The following is a 17,794-nucleotide window of genomic DNA, read 5'->3' on the forward strand; positions in this document are numbered from 1 at the left end:
GAAATGATTTATTCTTTTTGCCAATTTCCTGATAACAAAGTTGCACAGCTGGAGCTGTGGTAGCATCTTGACGGTGTAAGAAGTTAAAAAACGAAGAGTGCCTGAACACTACGGGACTAAGGACATCTGCACCTATTTTCTTCCCCACTCTTTTAAAAGAGCCTCTCTTCCTTTGACTCCAGACTTTATTAACAACTGGGAACGTGGGCTCCCCCAGTTATATCACCCTTACACGAGGACAAAGGAGAGTATAAACAGTAACATGACTGTTCAGATAAATGTACTGTGAGAGACACATGCACTAAAAATACTTAAAAATCTTAACATTTACATGTAGCACTGCTTCAGTTGTTTAAACTCTTAAACTACCAAGGTGTACTATGCTTCATTCAGTATATGCTGAATTACCTAACATCAAGTTTGCGTTTTATTCATGCTGCAAAAAAAAGTAGTGGAGATGAAGAGGGAATTCAGAATTATGCAGACAAGGCACATTGCTATAGATATTTTAAGTTTTGGAAAAAAATAAGGCAATTTCTAGCTTTTTTGTTTTAAATTAGCCACTGTAAGAGTAAGTAAAATGTCCATCTCAAGGAGAGATTTATATTATCTTGGTTCTGTTGCAGCAAACAAGTACTGCAGCTTTCATTCACTGATTGTCAAAAACTTTCCAATGTGCCCACTGCAATGCGGATGCCAACCAACGAATCAAAGGCATTCAGCAACTAGACAAAGAGGGTCTGATGCCAACCTCGGTGCCACTGGCAACCATTATTGGCATCAAGCACATTGTCTGCCTTTTTTTCCCCTCTCCTGGCACTCGACAAACAAAATGGCGGTTCTTGTAGCAACGGGAACACAGCATAAGCGCTGCGCTGAATTAAATACCATCAAATGATTTTATGGACTGAAATGCATTTCATACTAAATGATAGACACTCTCTGATGCTCACAGGAAAAAAAAAAGGCCAATTCTGTCAATAGAAACAATGTTCACACCATTTTCAAGTTGGGGTTTTATAAACAATCTGTGTGGGACACACGCACCCCCCTGATACACACAACACTCAGAGCCCCATAGAAGCCCCTTGTGATTAATAGTTATTTTCATATTAAACATTGATGACAATGTATACTTCCCATTTTCTTCCTCCTTTTCAGTCAAAGGAGCAGCATTGCAACCTATGTCAATCTTCTTTTTTTCTTTTTTTTTCTTTTAAGAGGATAGCATAAAATGAATAGAGGGGAAAAAAGATGCTGAATTTGAGATGAGCGAAAAGTAGCATCTGATGAAGTTCATCAATGATAGGACTTCATAGATCAGTCCTTATTTCTTCTTTCAAGACAGACATGGAAGTAGAAGCTCTTTTTGTTAAGAAGTGAAAACATTATTGACACTTCTAGATCTGGAAATTGTCAATATATTGTAACATTACTCTGCACTGCAATGCGGATGCCAACCAACAAATCACAGACATCCTAGGCTAAACAAAGAAGGTCTGATGCCAATCCTGGTGCCACTGGCAACCATCACTGGCACTCGAACTATCCTTCCTCTTCTTTTTTCCCCTAATCTTCTATTTTAAAGCAACAAAAAAAGCAAACTATTTGGCCCTTTTTTCATTTTGTGTGCTAATTCCTTCTTCATATTTTGTTCAGTGATTTAAATTTTTTATGTGTCCACTTAGCTGTTACATGGTGCTATTAGGTGTTTATATGTTCTGAAAGATAAATAAAAAGAAAAATGCCATAGGTATAATGCAACATTTTTGGTTGACTTCATGCATATCTTTCACAGGGCCTGGCACTCTTAATCAAGTACCCTAAAAAGTGCCACAATTAACCTGATTTCAATGAATATAGAGAATCAAAGTTTGATAAAATGGGAAAAAAATTACATAGACAACTAAATATGACTTTTTTCAAGAAGAGAGCCAACAGATGTTAATGGAAGACTTAATGTAAAGCAGCAAAATACAAAAGACATGCAGTTAGCAATAAACAAAAGGGTCTTCTATGAGTGACTTGGAAATAGAAATTAGCCAGCTTCATTTTCAGTATATTCTCAAAGTAGCACTGTGTAACTGAAAGTTATAATATTACAACATGCTTAACTTCCTCATTTCCAATTAGACAAAAGTGTTTTAAACAAACTTCTGTTCTCAATACATTTAAATCAACAAAATCAGCTATGCCCTGCAATTCCTTCTCCCACTTCAAGTTACTGCCTTTCAACAACTTATAAGTCAACAATGTGTTAAGAGTACTCTGACCCCAGCTTCTTTGGCTCAAGAGGTACTTAAACTGTTTTGCCTCCCTTTGTAGTTTTGACTTTTAGAGACAGGTAAATACATAGAATTATTCAGTAAGTTATGAGCTACGCTATATGCATTCATAATATAATTTGATTTTTTTTCTACAAAAGGAATTTAAAGGTAAAAATTACTTGTAATTAAGCTATTTTGTTTAATGTTGTCAAAGAAATCTTTCTTTCTATATTATTTGGGATCAGATTTACCAGACTCCACAACTACTTAAAGTCACTGTAAAATATCTAAACGTGTCTACTGCTGTGGAGAGACAAAAAAAAACCCCAAAAAATACTAGGGGGATTGCGGGGGTGGGGGGAGAAGCCAATATTTTTTTCACAGCAAATAATACATACATTCACAAAAACAGTTCTTCACTTGCATGAGTAAATGCTAAAAGATAATTACTTAAAACAAAATATTTCATTTTGCAGCTCTCCTCTTAAAAAACGAGTATACACCAAATGAAGCCATGCAATTTTACTTTTTTGTTGCTAACAAAATCAATTCAATTTGTTTTCCAGTTAAATCCCATAGTTATTTACCAAGCATCAGATAACAGCCTGCCATCTGCCCTTCTGCAGGCCATTTCTACCTACTACCAGGCCAAGTTGTGAAATGGCCCACCATCTGCAGATGGTCAAACTTTCCCTAGTTGAGATCTGCGGCTAAAAAAGAAATGCATTATTACTGCTGATCAGCCAGCATTACAAAGGCACTTAGAAGACAGTATCATTGTCAGAAAGAACCAAAATGACCCTAACAGAGAAAAAGTACTTCAGAAGACTTACAATCAGAGAAAAAAAAAAAAAGAAAGAAAAAAACAAACCAACACCTTTATCTACTTACAGCCATTTACAATTTTAGGGAACCTGCCTATGGGTATTGTTATTGAATATCCAATACATGAAATATGGCTAGTAGGTTTTTCCCCTGACACATGATTATCAGAAGCCCTGTTTTTATTTTCATTCTGTAATACTAAGTTCAAGAGGCTTTTCCATAGAGCTCCTGCAATTTTCCACATTTCCATTACCTGCCAAATAAAAGTATATGAGTGTGATTATGAAAATATACTCTTCATAAAAATTTCTCAAAATATTACCACCTGGATCTTTGTTTTAAAGCTCAAAGATAAGATGAGCTACTGATGTAAAATATGAATAAAACATTACATGTTGTGTGCTGCAATTCTGATTCTATTTGGCATTTATATGAAATATTGCCGTGATAAAGTATTTCCAAGCTTTGTTTTATAGGCATGAGAAAGTCTACAATTGCTCTTCAACATGATCAGTTTAAGGATTGCTTCTTGATTAATTATAACAACAAAGACAATAATAAATATTTGTAGTATTTATTGTGACTGTGCAATTGCATATACCTGCATCTATTCTTAATAGTACTGGGGTGGGGGGTTTTGTTTTGTTTTTCTTTAGAAACCCAATTTGAAAACAATAATGTTTTCTGAAGTCGCAACTATGTATTGCCACTTTTTCACAATAAATAAAAGGCAACTTCAGTGGAATGAAAGTACTGCTTTGGTACATGTCTCTCTCGCTCGTGAAAGAGGCACGCGTGTCAAATATGCATGTCATACAGGTCCGCAGGAATTTGTGTGTGTTTAAGTACATATGTATATAGGCTGATTTACAAATGGATATGTAGCCACACTCCATCTATGGACCACAGAACAATGTTTCACTGGAAGCCAGCCCACAGGGGAAACAGGGCTGCTTGGAGTCAGAGTCTGACATACTAACATAGAAACATGACAGTCTGCTTCCTACCTTGCTCCTGCACGTAGTATGCCAAAAACAAATCAAGCTCCTTGACTGATACTGTTATGTGATGTGGCTGGACGCAAAGTGCTGGATTTGTGCAATGGGGGGATTTCATGAGACGTTCTCCATCCGTACTTTCCAAGGGGATGCCTTTGAACAGGATCACCATGACTAGATCCAGACGCCAGACTTTGTCAGCCTGTCGCAGGCAATCGATTCTCCTAATCTTGCCCTTCTGGTCAGGATTAGACAATACACAGCATGGGTGCTTCTTCCCAGTAACTGTGAGCACAAAATCCTCCCGGAACTCTTGGCGAATATCTTTGCGCAGCTTGGCCAGGAGCCTGGATGCCCACTTCTGTTTAATTTCAGGCTTTTCACTAAGTAGCTCATCCTTGACTGCTCTTTCCTCATCCTTTGACATTCGTTTCTCATGTTTTTTAAAGTACTTGCGTTTTCGAGCCTGAAGATTGAACCAAGTATAGGCAATTGCACGCACATGTGGAAGAAGTGCCTCAATGAACGGGTGAAATTCATCCTGTGGAAAGAAGTGAAGGAAAAAAAAGAAGAAGAGAACAAGAAAACTCAAAGTCAGCAAGTTCTCATAACCAAAGCACCATCAAGAAACATTTTTGAAAATCTTTAAGTGAATACGAGATGAAGAGAATAAACACGTAAAATTTACACAAATTTCATATTTCATTCTTTGAAAGAACTATGTGAAAATTTTATTTTGTACTCCTCCCCTTGCTTCATCCTACAACTCTGCAGAGACAACATAATTTAAGAGATGCTACCAAGATGTTTTGTTCCTAACATTTAAATATTTGAACAGCTAACATCAAGAAAAGTACCATTGCACAAAGAAGACACTGCACGGTTTTAAAAAATCTGAGCAGAAATGTTCAGAAGGCTGAGGCAAATGCCACAGTTCATTTCTCTTCTCTGTGGCACAGAAACACAAAGCATATACATGCTCAGTGTAATGCCACACAGTTCCCGCTTTTGGAGCATGCTCTCAGCAAGAGACTGCTGGTGGCACAAAGAGCATGCGCCATTAAACTTGATCCATTTTCTTATCAAACGTCCAACATTCCAGCACTGAAACAGCACCATTCCAGTGGTGGTAACTAGAGAAACCAGTATACAGTAAGGAAAAGCAGGCAAAAGACACATGTCATATACAAATCCTGAACAGAAGCTCCTGTACTTGCAGCTCTTCTCGCTTCCCTCCCACCACCCCCAAGCTCTGTAAAATTAAGACTTTATGAAGGTGAGAACAAAAATTACATTTATGTCCTTCCAGCAGTTGCACTGTGAATTTTGAAGCCCCATAGAGTCAGTTAATTTGCTAACTGATCACATGAGTGTGGCAATTATTCTAAACCCCTTAAAAATCAATCTGAGGTGTACAATGAAAAATGGCAACTTGGCACAAACTTTGCATTCTTTGTGTTTCTACATGCTGTGGCAAAGAGACATTATGAGTCCACCGCTGGTCCAATGCTGCTTTTGTGAAATCCATGCCATTTATTTACAATTTCAAAATAACCCTTTTTGTTGTCTGGCTTCACCTGCAAGTTCTTATCTTCTGCCTAGCAGCAATATGGATTGCATTAAGGAGGGAATGCTTAGTTGTTGTCTACAGGCACATCCTATAGCAATTAAATTAATTTCATTTGTCTGCTTAAAGTACCATCCTACACATCCATGTTAATATCTAAATAGACCTTCCCCAAAAACTTATTTTCCATTAACAAGTCTGCTGTTTAAAACACTGCAATCTGCTTATCAAACATTACTATATTTTGGGTTGAAAGGGAGACCTTAGGGGAGGTATCCTCCTTCCTGTGTGTAGGGATATTTAGTTTTAAATACCACGCAGATTGCTCATCATACTTAGCGGCACAGTGCAATCAAACTAAAACCGAACCTTTTTTATGCAATTATATTCAAGAATACAATTAACAAACTACTATTTTAGTTATGCTGCTAGACAAGGAATGAATTATGTTTAATCAATAGGCTGATTAACTCCATTAGGTAAAAATGATGAAAGTATAACTAATGGTCTCAATTATAGAGTGCAGACTGCCATTGCAGAAGCTTCAGGCAAAGAAATCCATATTTAAATCTTTGAATTTCAAACAAACTTCAAAATTTCCTGAATGTTGCAAAACCCACTAGATCTAGTTACCTCTCTAACCATCCTCAAATCAAACAGAAAGCAACAGAAAAGTTACAAGCAGTTTACCTATGATCATGTTGTCTTCACAGAAAAAAAAATAAATTAAGCAAAGGGAGGGTAAAGGAAAAAAAGAACAGAGAGGCAATATAGGAAGATACTTCAGGACATAAACAATTTCATTACAGTATGATGCTTGTCAAAGACCTACAAAGGCAACAATTAAACTGATTAGTAGTTTCCAGCAGAGATTTGAACAATTCTGTTACTATACTGGTACATAAAACTAGGCCGTGGAAAGAGTTAAACCACAATCTGTTCTTTGTGTGGGTAGGCAGTACTGCTCTGAGCAACCACAGCCCATGATAAGACTTCCCTATCTTCATATGCTTTCTGATGCCATGCTTTTTTCCCTTTCAATTATAACTACTAAAGAAAGTTTATTTTTTCTCCTACAGAAGTCATCTTAATTGAAGTATTGAATTTTTTTTTTAATTAGTGGAAGCATAACAACCATACTGTGTTAAGTCCTCACAATTCATTTTAGGCTGAATAAAACAGATTTACTACAGATTTTGAAAATTCTAACAGCTGGGGCTAAAGGTGGGGTGAAGGCAGGTGGCTGAAGAGCTTTGAGAGAAATTAATTTTTGCCTCAATACAATGATTTCTCCTACATCTAAACAGACTTTGGCATTTATAACTTAAAATGGCAATAAAATAAACATGGACATATTCTACATTAGTAAATTATTGCACATCTAGTTTTAATTTTGAAGAAGATCATAATAAATTAATAAATTATTTCAGATTGACTATGCCTTGAAGTAATGCATATAGTATTAACAATAATAAACTATAGCACTTTATATCTATGAAAATTTTATAGAGAATTTCACTGATTAAATTCCAGTCTGTAGTACCTGAATGTTTCTTTTTCAAAAATAGGGAGAAAAAAAACCACAAAAACATGCACACCAGAAATGCCAATCTTTTAAAAACTGTATTCAGGTTTTTTCTTTCACAGTATTGTTAAGTCGTAAAGACATACATATACATGAAAAGTGTTGAGAAGAAACACAGCAAATAACATTCTGTTTGAAAGCAATTTTATCAGATTTTTTGAGCTATTCTTTGTGCATTTTCAAATTAAACTACTACTTGACATGGGGAAGTGCCCATAAAAATGATCCTAAATGGACATTTGCAATTAATCACACACATTCTCCACCAAATCTCCTAAAAAGATATCAACAGATTTTTTTGTCTCCTTAATATTCATATAGACAATAGTAAATTATTTTTTATTTTTATGTGGCACTAGCTCATGTGCCACAGTTGCTCTTGCAATGAAGCAATTTATAAAGGCAAGATTTTCAAATGTAATATCAAATAGCTAAGGTGAACCATTGAGCACTGGCAATTTAAATTAAAATGGAAGTTACTGTACAACATCTATGTTCCTGGTAAAGAAAGGAAAAAATAGCAGCCATCTAATGACAATAGGTAGGCCAAGTTTTCTTTATTGAAAAGATAAAGAGGATATGCAGTGCTCTTCTCCTATCTTTCACTTTTAAACTTTGTATCAGCCCAGAAAGCTCAAATTGAGGACTGTGCAGTAAATGCACTGGGCAGAAGTAGGGAAGTTTTATACAGAAAACTTCATCTACTCAACTTCCCTGCACGGATTTTCTCATGCCTAGTGAAACATATAGGCGCAAAAGAAAACACTACATATTCTGAGATTTTGGACTACTGTAACACAATAAACCACGGCAAAAATATCACAAGAGAGCAAGCACTAAAAGGCATGCAGTAAGCTGCATCCTATTCATGCCTCAGCAAGAGAGATAAATCCAGTTTCCAGTCATTCCAAAACATAGAGAAAGAGGTATGTGGGAAACCAAGGAAGGGGGCCCGCAAAATTAAATGGCATTTGGTAAGTTTTCTTCTACCCTGGACTTATTTTCACTCACTAAACTTTTATTTTAAGTGTGATGGGTAACACTCAAATTGACAAGGTTTGTCTTAAAGCTGTACTTTGGATTTTAGACTTGTTATTAAAACATGCTTCCGCGCTGTCTCAGCACAAACTGAACTACCACTTTCACAAGTAGTTCCATCCAAACAGGTGTTCTGTGTTTACTTTTACCAAAATATTTTCTTCTGAACCTATACTACCACAGTCGATGAGCATTGCAAGAGTCCTAGAGACAGAGAATACAATAGAGAGAACAATTGTGGCAGTAATGCTTTAATGCAGTTGCTACTCCAAGTTAAATGAATCAATCTTTTGCCTTAAACAAATGAAGAATACCAGGTTTAAGTTCCCATTACTGGTGTCATTTTAATTTTTAATTTATATAGAGAAAAAATATAATTTCTAAACTTGTCTTATCATTCCAAGCAGGTAGAAAAAGATTCCAAACTAAAATGAATTTGTTGCAACTGTGTTACATGTATGTATTACCAAATGTGAACTGTTCCTGCATGGCACGTGGTAGAGCATGGTTGTAAAATATTATGGAGAAAGTATCAATGCACAAAAGCCAGAAACTGCTTTCTTGGATTAATGGCAGTAGAAGTACAATGTAGCATTTTTTTATACACCTGAGTGCAGTATTTTAATACAAATTTGTAAAGAATGAGGAAATCTATTACATCAATGAGTCCAAAAAGAAAAAATAATTTTTAAAAAAACTTTAGAGAAGGAAACAAGATCATGAAATACCGCTGTAAAAGAGATGGTTGCGAAAACCTGTGTCTCAAATGCAAAAACTGCTTTCTTGTACTGTCAGGTTTATATTCTGATGCAGAGGTCTTATTGCCCATCAATAATTCCACACGGTGGACAGCCTCCACAGAATTAATTTTGCTAACCACAGATTCCATGCTAAGTAGTTATTTCTATGTGTGTACCTGCAAGCATGTGCGTCTCTGTTACACAAATGCTTCCTATGTTTCTCTTTTGAAGAAGAAATATCTCAATAACACTTTTTTCCAGCTTTCTTCCACTGGAGCTCACGTTTACTTACTGAAAATATCCATATCTAAGTCAATCACACTTAGATGCCAAACAAAATATAAACAATAAAAAATGTGTCAGCCAAAAAACTGCAGGACTGTGTCCAATCACTGAATAAGCCTTATCATTGTTTCCATCTTCAATCACAATTTATGAATACTTTAGTCCTTTCGAATTACAATGGTTTGTAACTGCGGAATAACTTAAATCACACTTATTTATTCACGGTGCAATTGTAAGTGCATCGTTGGCCTCTCCGTAGCAGCCTTGCAGCAGACATTACTTTCGCACATTTTCTGCTTCTTTAGCTATTTGTTGCACCAATGCAGAAGCAAGCAGCTATCGCTTAATCAGTTTACATCACATCCTCCTAAGACAGACTTTCACGAAAGCTGAAAACTATCCCCGAGCTTTGCAGACAGGGTTTACCGTCCGAAAAAGCCTCCGGTGCCCCAGCGCTCGCTCGCCGATACCGTACACCGACCGAGGACGCTCCGGGGGCGCCCGGAGAACTCCCCAAACACGCTCCCGAAACCCCTCAGGTTTCAAACTGCGCGCTTTGCCGCGGCGCGGACCCCGCTCGGGCTGCCCCCCGCCCTCCGCGCCCCGCTCCGCACCGCGCCGGCCGCCGCTGCCCTCCCGCCGTCCGTGCCGCTGACAGCCGCCGCTCGCCGCCGAGAAGCGACCGCAAGCGCGGTGCTCAGAAAAGGGTCGGTCTCTCCCCGTGCTGGGGAGAGGGCACGCTCCTCCGCCGGCACCGCACTTCAGCGGGGAGGGGGAAAACGACGTGCCCTTGTATAACCGAACGAGAAAACGCTGCACAGCTTGGTCATCCCCGCTCACATCTCCCTCATTGTTGGCAGCCTGCATATTATTAATTAAGCATAAGACGGGATTACTTCGCACCGGCCAGTGGTCGTGTTTTGTCAAAAAAAACCACTTTTCTTTTCAAACCCTTTCATTAGGCTGTGTGTAAACAGGCGAGATGAAAAGAGTGCAAATCGTTTGATTCCAATCAAATCAATACTTCTCAAACACGGTTTTTTAGCATAATTATGCTCATTTCCAGTTTGTTAACCTTTGACTTCTTATGCACCAACAATTAACAGTATTTGTATACGGGTGACACTTTGAATGGATGTCCCCAAAACAATGGCGTGGTACAGTTTATTCTTTAATATTCCCTCCTGAGAGAGGAGTTTGGATCTGACAAACAGTTACGACTGTGCTTTAACCCGTTACGACTACTAGCAATGACTCATTAATAACCCACACACATAATTTTTTTTTTAAATCCCAGCAAACACGTGAAAATAAACAAATTAACAAATAAATTAAATAAAAGCGTCTATACCTGAGTGAGACAGATTGGAGAATACATCATGACTTCGCTTTGAGAACACGCTGCCCGGAGAGCCCCTAAGAAAAGCCTCAAAAAGGAATAATTTCATCTATTCATTTTACAGTCATCTGAGACTCAAGGAAGATGAAATCAATCAGGACGGGGCTCTGCTCTGGATCACCACAACTTCACAACAAACCCCAGTCCTCCTTAAATAGCCAAAGATTCAAGTTCACTCCGTGTGCTAGATTTCCCGGGGTGAAATCCAATCTACACTTTTAACCCTCTTGTAGTCGGCGGCGCAGGAGTCTTGCTTTTGCTGCTGCTGCTGCTGCTGGTTGTTTTGCAGATGAGGGGGGAAGGACTCGGGGTGGGGGGGGGAGGGTGTGGGGGTGGGCGGGAGGATTTTTTTTGTTTGGCTTTTTTTAATCCTTTTTTTTTTTTTTTTTTTTTTTGGGGGGGGGGGCGGGGAGCGGTGTTTTTTCTTTCTTCAGAAGTTGGTGGTGCTGCCGTAATAACACGACACTGTCACCACGCTTTCGAAAGTTCAAGGTTACAGCCCGGAGCGGAGCCAGAGGCTCCCGAAGAGCGATGGCAAGCGAAACTTCGCCGGGCGGTCGGGACCGTGCCGCGGGGCCGCGCCGAGGCGGGGGCGCGCTCGGGCGGGCAGGGCGGCCTGCGGGCTCCTCCGGCAGCCTCTGCTTGGCCGCCCGTCCTCTCTCTGCGGGCAGCGGTGAGAGACTGCCTTCCAAACGGCCACCGTAATAAAAATGATCTCCTGGAAATTCAAACGATAAATCTCTCCCCGGCGCTCCCACCCGATTTGCTCTCAACGCGTCCGTGAGTGTCCCTCCACTACCCCGCCCCTGACTCTGCAAAACTTGGAAGTTGAAAAATTCACCAGTTACACCCTGTGGACCCTACTCCAGCTCTCTCCCCAAATGAGACTTAAGTATTTTTGTTTAATTATTTAATTACACAATCACCGTTTACACTCCTCCTCCTGCAAACACATTCCTTCTCCACCAGATCCCCTTCCTCTGCCCTCCCTCTGCATTCATTACCACCGAACGCTGCAGAAGGAACGAGCACGTTTCGCAAACATCCCTCCCTCATTTTCCCGCTCTTCTGGTGGGAGAAAGTTGCGGGGGCGAAGGGGAGGGGGGGCTGCCATCTGCGAGAGGTTTCCTTTTCTTCTTTCGGGGTACGACTTTGCCAGCTGCGGCGGGGCTCAGGCGCCCCCGCTTCCCCCCCACCCTCGGCGGGGGACACGGGGGAGGGCAGCCCCCTCCGCCCCCCTCCCCGAACGGGGGGAGCCTGTCCCGCACCGCCGGAGACTGATGTCCCCGCCCTCGCCGGCTGCGGCCGGGGGCTGCGAAGGGGACCCGGCTCCCGGGAGGCAACAGGGTGCCAGAGTCTGGTTTCATTCTCCGAGGGCAGCTTTAACCAGGGGAGCTGGGAAGGGGGGGAAAACAGCGAGTAAAAATTATTTCTGCTCCTGTGAGGCGGGCTGCGGTGCTGTGCCCAGTCAGGGGCGTCCGGAGTGTGCGGCCCCCGGCCCCAGCACCGCCGCTGCGGGCACTGCAGCGCTCCCTCCCGCTGCCCTTGCGCAGCCCCCGGCGGCGTGCCGGAGGGACCGCTGACTTCCTCTTTGCCCAAAGTGAGAGTTTATTCACGTCAGGCATTTCACAACGACACATCAAGGAAAGTAAGCAAGTTCAAGTCAACCATGAAATGGTCACTTTTTAACCCCGTCCTGTCCTCATTAGGGAAATGCTCAAACACAGCCCATTTTCAAAGAGGCCTCTTAATGAGGGGAGCTTGCCAAGGCTACCAGCTGCAATTCCCATAAATTTACAAACCAAAAGAAGCAGGGGGATGAGTGGGGGAACGAGAGACCCCATACAAGACAGGTAATGTCAAAGGAAACAGCAAGAACCCAACGCGGTAACCTTTGCAGAATTCATGCCCCATCCCCACTGCTCGGTTTCTGGCTGGCTACTCTTGCCCAGCACCCTCAGATTTGCGGGGGTCAAACAACCGTCGTGCATCTTCTCTTCTATAGACTATACTGATAAGGGACAAGTTAAGGACATACATTTAGGCAGAGATGAATGACAAAAACTTGGGGTTAACCATAATTAGCAAAACTTATTTTTATATCTGGTGAAAAATACCCCCGAAATCCCATTGTTTTTCCCTCTACACAGACAAAAAGCTGATAATGCCAGCTCTAAATTATGGAGTTTCTCTTTGAATAAGTATTCTATTTAACTGGAGTTAATTTACCATAAAAGACATTCCTCTTGGCACAAATGCACTGGTGTCCTTGAACACACCTCTTTGAGTGCTTGAACTCTTACACAACAAACCATTATTGCGGACCTGATTTAAAATGACAATAACTCTCCTCTGTCCCTTTTATCACTCTCATCCCTCCATAAAGATGAGGGCAACCTAACCAAATCCATAACACCACATCAGCAAGGCTGCCCCTGTGAGCTGCATAGATGTGACAAGTCTCTCCTTTCCCAGGCAGGGCTTGCAGAAGGCCCCATCCCTCCCTTGGGATGGCCAAGGGATTATAGTTGCACTAGGGTCCTGTGCACTAAAAGCAAGAACTACCTGGCAGTCTGGCAAGCAGGAAAAAACAAATGTAGTGAGGTAATGGCAGAGAGAAACCAGTCACTTTCTACAGCCTTTGCTACTGCAAGGGAGAGGGAGTCAGTGTGAGATTGTGTTTGCATTGCCACGAGAGCTGGCTGAGGGTGGGTTTGCATCTCTACCCAGGGGGCATAAGGCGGGAGGTGAGCACAGACAGCCCTACAGCTTGTGCCCGTATCCCCCAGAACAGCACTGCTGCAGAGCAGGCAAAGCCAGATACCCCCACTCCCAGAGCCAGTCTGCGGGCCAAGATTGAACAGGCTTCTCATATGAAAGCATCTTGGGGAAAATGGAACTGCCCAGCCAGCATGGCTCAAGCAGCATTTTGTCCTCTGTATGATCTATTGGTCATGGCAGGTGTGGTACATGGTGCCATTGGTTTGCTCACGGGTTTGACCCAAAGACTCCCAGTATATCACAGAAAGCAGGCTGTACTGGGCACCCAAACATGTGTTTTGGCTCTGTTGCTCCTGGTTAATCCCAGTGGGAACCCACAAAGGACGAAGCCTTTGTCCTGGGAGAACCCTGCTCAGATATACATGTGTGCACATGCTTATGCCCCCTCATCCTCCTCCATCCCACCCCGACCCCTCAGCTCCTTTCCCAGAAAGGGAAGATTTCAGAATGGATAAAGAACTACATGAAAATCATAACAAAGCGTAACTCCCTATCACTTTGCTGCAGAGGCATGTTTAAAAGGGTATGTGGTAACCGGGTTAGCCTGGAGAAATACGGCATTAATGCAGCAAGGACACTAGGCATAGTGGCTGGCCTTTGGCATGCAGGGAGACCTTGTGAGAAAGTGGTTCAGTTACTTTCAAATTCTGGCTTGCATTATTTCCTCAACCACTCCAAGACCCTTCTCTCCATCCCCACATACTAATGCTGCAAGTTCTCTACCCTTGAAGCTCCAGGCTGGAGGACAATTGCTTTTTGTCTTCACTGCCAGAGTTATGCCAACCTCATGCTGTATCTGGAAGTTCAACTAGCATTTCAATGTGGGCAATTAAGAAAATGAAAGTCACTATCTGACCTTCCCAGTGAGACACACTGCGAGTGGTTCTCTGACACTAATCCTAGCCCATCGACTTCACAAGGCCAGGCTGTGAAGGGATCCCACTCTCAGGTGGGATGCAATATGAGAACAGACAACACTGCTTGGACACACACAGCTAGGCACCTGCACACAGCTGCTAGAAACCTTCATGTGACAGAAATGGACATTCAGGAAGAAAAGGCAGCTTTCACATTAGTTAGCGGCAGATTCTGAAGCTCACCGTGAGCCTGCACTCTCCAGACTGGGGAACTGCTCCCATGCTCTCTCTGCCCCCACTCAGCTCTGGCAGGGTGGCTAGGATGGGAGGACATCCACTGCCCACACTGCATGATCTGAGATGCTCATCTCACCGGAAAGAACCACAAAGGTTTTTTGACACCATGGGGAAGATGGGCTCACTCTCCTCCACCCATCCTAGTTTGCCAGGGCAGTTTCATGCCAGTGGTGCAGACCATAGCATGCCAAACTTGCACTAAATGTGGAAAGGGCATTTAGACCATTTATATCCCACCTAGACCAGAATTTCAGCTGTTGTCCTTTGGCTGAACAATTGCTTAAGTTTTTCAAGTTTTGGAGCACAAGACTATTATTAATGGAACAAAAATAAAGGAATCACTAATGCTGAATCATGAAGCCTAAGATTATCTCAGAATAAATGTGGGCAATTTGGCCAAATATCTAAAAATATACATACTGAGCTTCTAAGAAATCAAGTTTTCATGAAAATTTCAGCCAGTTCTGTCTTTATAGAAATCAGAAGGTACTGATTCTGGCACATGCCTTTTCATCTAAAGTATGGGATATCTGAGAACTAGCATCAAAAGTCTTATGTGAGAGGTCTTTGTGATCCAAAACACAAGTTTTTGTTCTAGTTTAATAATATCATTGACTCCTTTTTCACCCTTTGTTAGAAAACGTCATTAGTGAATATGTCCATCTGATAAACAATTACTTGAGTACATGCATAAGTACTGAGTAGCACAAATGGAGTATAGTTAATGTCCCTTATGCATAACAAGTAACCTAAACTATATTATATTATATTATATTATATTATATTATATTATATTATATTATATTATATTATATTATATTATATTATATTATATTATATTTATTATTACCTGATGATTATTGTATTTGTATGATTCTATCATGGTGCCTTGCAAGTCTTCTTGTACAAGCATATTAACCTACAAAGTAAACCTCTGCATCTTTGGCATAACCAGAGCCTTGGACAGTTTTTTTATGTGCAGCAATGTTGTCCGTGTAGGGCGACATATGTATATACAAACATATGTATGTGCACAGAAATACAGAGAAAACAAACACATAAACAGTTAAATAAGAAAACAGTTAAATAAGATAACTGTTTGGCTTATAGGGCCTTGATATGCTTCACATGAGACTGAATTTTAAGTTATTTTTGACTTAAAATGTAAACAACAGTCAGTACAACTTCTAAGCCAGTACAGTATCATACAACAATAAAATTATATATCTTATAATGAATAGCATTCTTTACCTGGTTTTGGGTGGTAGGAAAAAACACATACTGTACATAAACTATGTACATGTATGATCAGATAGAAAGTGTGCATATATACAATGAAAAGGGAAGAAATACACTAGTTACTCTAAACAGAGACACACATACATATGACGGGTGTGTGCACTTGACCCCTGTCCACATATGGTTTGATGGGGACTACAATACTTGAGTTTCCCACAGCTCCCAGACCAGCAAGTAAAAACATCAAACCTCAAGTGTAAAACTGTAAACCAGAGCATTTTGGGTTAAACAACTGTTTTTGTACTCACTGCAGGTCACATCCTTGGCCTTACAAAAGCATGGAATTCTCTTTTTCCAATACAGTAAATTCTTTAAAAATTCACATGTGCTGATTTCAAATGCCCTGGACGCAAACAGCAATGACAACACCACAAAATTCCAACACATTTCGTTTTTAGCAGTTTATATCACTTGCCAGATTTTGAGAATATTGGGATGGAGTGGGGATAGGGACAGCATGTAGAAGCTGGATTTAAATGTCTCCCTAAATTAGACTTATAGTAGTAGTGCTTGATCTTTTTCTTGTGATTCAACGTTAAAATTGCAAGCGTTGCAGCTCAAAACCGCTTCAGAGAATGTTACGAGTTAATCCTGTGTGTTTTGGCGCCTTTTCCCTGCCAGCTACTGTACTTTGGAGAAAAAAAAAAAAAAAAAGAGAAAAAAAAAGCTGGAAATCTTGTCTGTCCCGTCACAAGTTGAATGGCAGCACTTTCCAGCAGCGGGAGGAGAAGATGGCTATGTTCACAGAACTAATAATAATTCAGATCACGCCACATCGGCATCTTGTGTCAGAGTCGAAACTGGCTTCCCCGCCCCCTTCAACCTGAGAGCTGCCAAGTCCTCACACACTCCGCATTCAACCACAACTTAATGGATATTGTGCATTAAAATGTGGCCCAGACACACAGGGGAAGAGAGGACAAGAGGGAAAGCAGACACACGCACACACACATACAAACAGACACGCAAGAGAAAGGAATGAATTAAAATACACACACAGGTCCTGCAACAAAACAGCAGTGAAAAAAGGCGGGGGGGGGGGGCGCGAAGGAACAAAAAGAAACCCTCCAGAGTAACTTTAAAAAACAAGTCAGTAATGCCACCCTAACACTGCATCCTGCTACATGGCATGAAAGAGACCAGCACAAGCCCCCAGACAATTTATGGAGCAGACGATACACAGCAGCAATGCCATTTCCTCCACATGATACATTCAAATTGCAGTCCATTAACTACAAAAACCGCTAAAACAGCCAGAGAGAAAATATTATATTAAAATGTGAGTAAGGAAGCAATTTCTACGGCAACAAGAAAGAGAGGGAAAGATCTCTTACCAATAAAGTAGCATTCGCATTAATCCTTTCCAGCATTTAACTGATAGTTGTCTGCCAGAGAGAAGGGGGAGGGGGAAAAACTTGAAGCAGGAAACATGCCAAGTTCAGCACTTTTGGATGCGAACTCCCATCAACTGATTTCTGGCATAAAAGTGTGACCCACATGGAAAAGTTGCCAGAAAAAAAAAACCTCCCAATACAAACAATCCACCACTTATATCTTATCCTGTAAAGCAGAAGTGGTATCAGCATTTAAGAATAGGGTATAACATCCACTTTGAAACCACAGAGACACAATCTCAGCCTGGAGGAATTACAAAAGAAGAGTCAATTGAACTAAAAATAATATATATATGTAAAAATACAAGCACCATGTGCCATTGTGGTGTATTGTATTAAATAAATGAGGTCTTGAAATCTGCAACATACCACTCGGCCTTTGGCTTCACATTTTCCTGGATGCATCTCAATTTTTTCAAGGGCCCAGTGGTTTTGGGGGTTTTTTGGTATGTTGTTGTTGTT

General features: G+C 40.9%; 1 protein-coding gene across 12 annotated transcripts in view; it reads right to left on the reverse strand.

Annotated features, from left to right (window-relative positions):
• NFIB (nuclear factor I B) overlaps positions 1–17,403 on the reverse strand; it is a 175,738-nt gene extending 158,335 nt beyond the window's left edge. For 2 of the 12 annotated variants that reach the window (XM_074533005.1, XM_074533004.1), the window contains exons 1-2: positions 17,273–17,392; positions 4,100–4,631 (exon numbers count right to left, since the gene is read on the reverse strand). In XM_074533005.1, the coding sequence (XP_074389106.1) occupies positions 4,100–4,631; positions 17,273–17,308 (568 nt within the window). In that variant the 5' untranslated portion in view covers positions 17,309–17,392. Of the gene's footprint in view, positions 1–4,099; positions 4,632–4,947; positions 5,105–9,919; positions 10,098–10,656; positions 11,011–17,272 lie in introns of those variants that run through there. The other 10 variants (XM_074533009.1, XM_074533007.1, XM_005488144.3 and 7 more) reach the window with 8 other exon arrangements.
• Positions 17,404–17,794: the final 391 nt, after the last annotated feature.

Source organism: Zonotrichia albicollis, chromosome Z (genome assembly GCF_047830755.1).
Source record: "Zonotrichia albicollis isolate bZonAlb1 chromosome Z, bZonAlb1.hap1, whole genome shotgun sequence".
Classification (NCBI taxonomy): domain Eukaryota; kingdom Metazoa; phylum Chordata; class Aves; order Passeriformes; family Passerellidae; genus Zonotrichia; species Zonotrichia albicollis.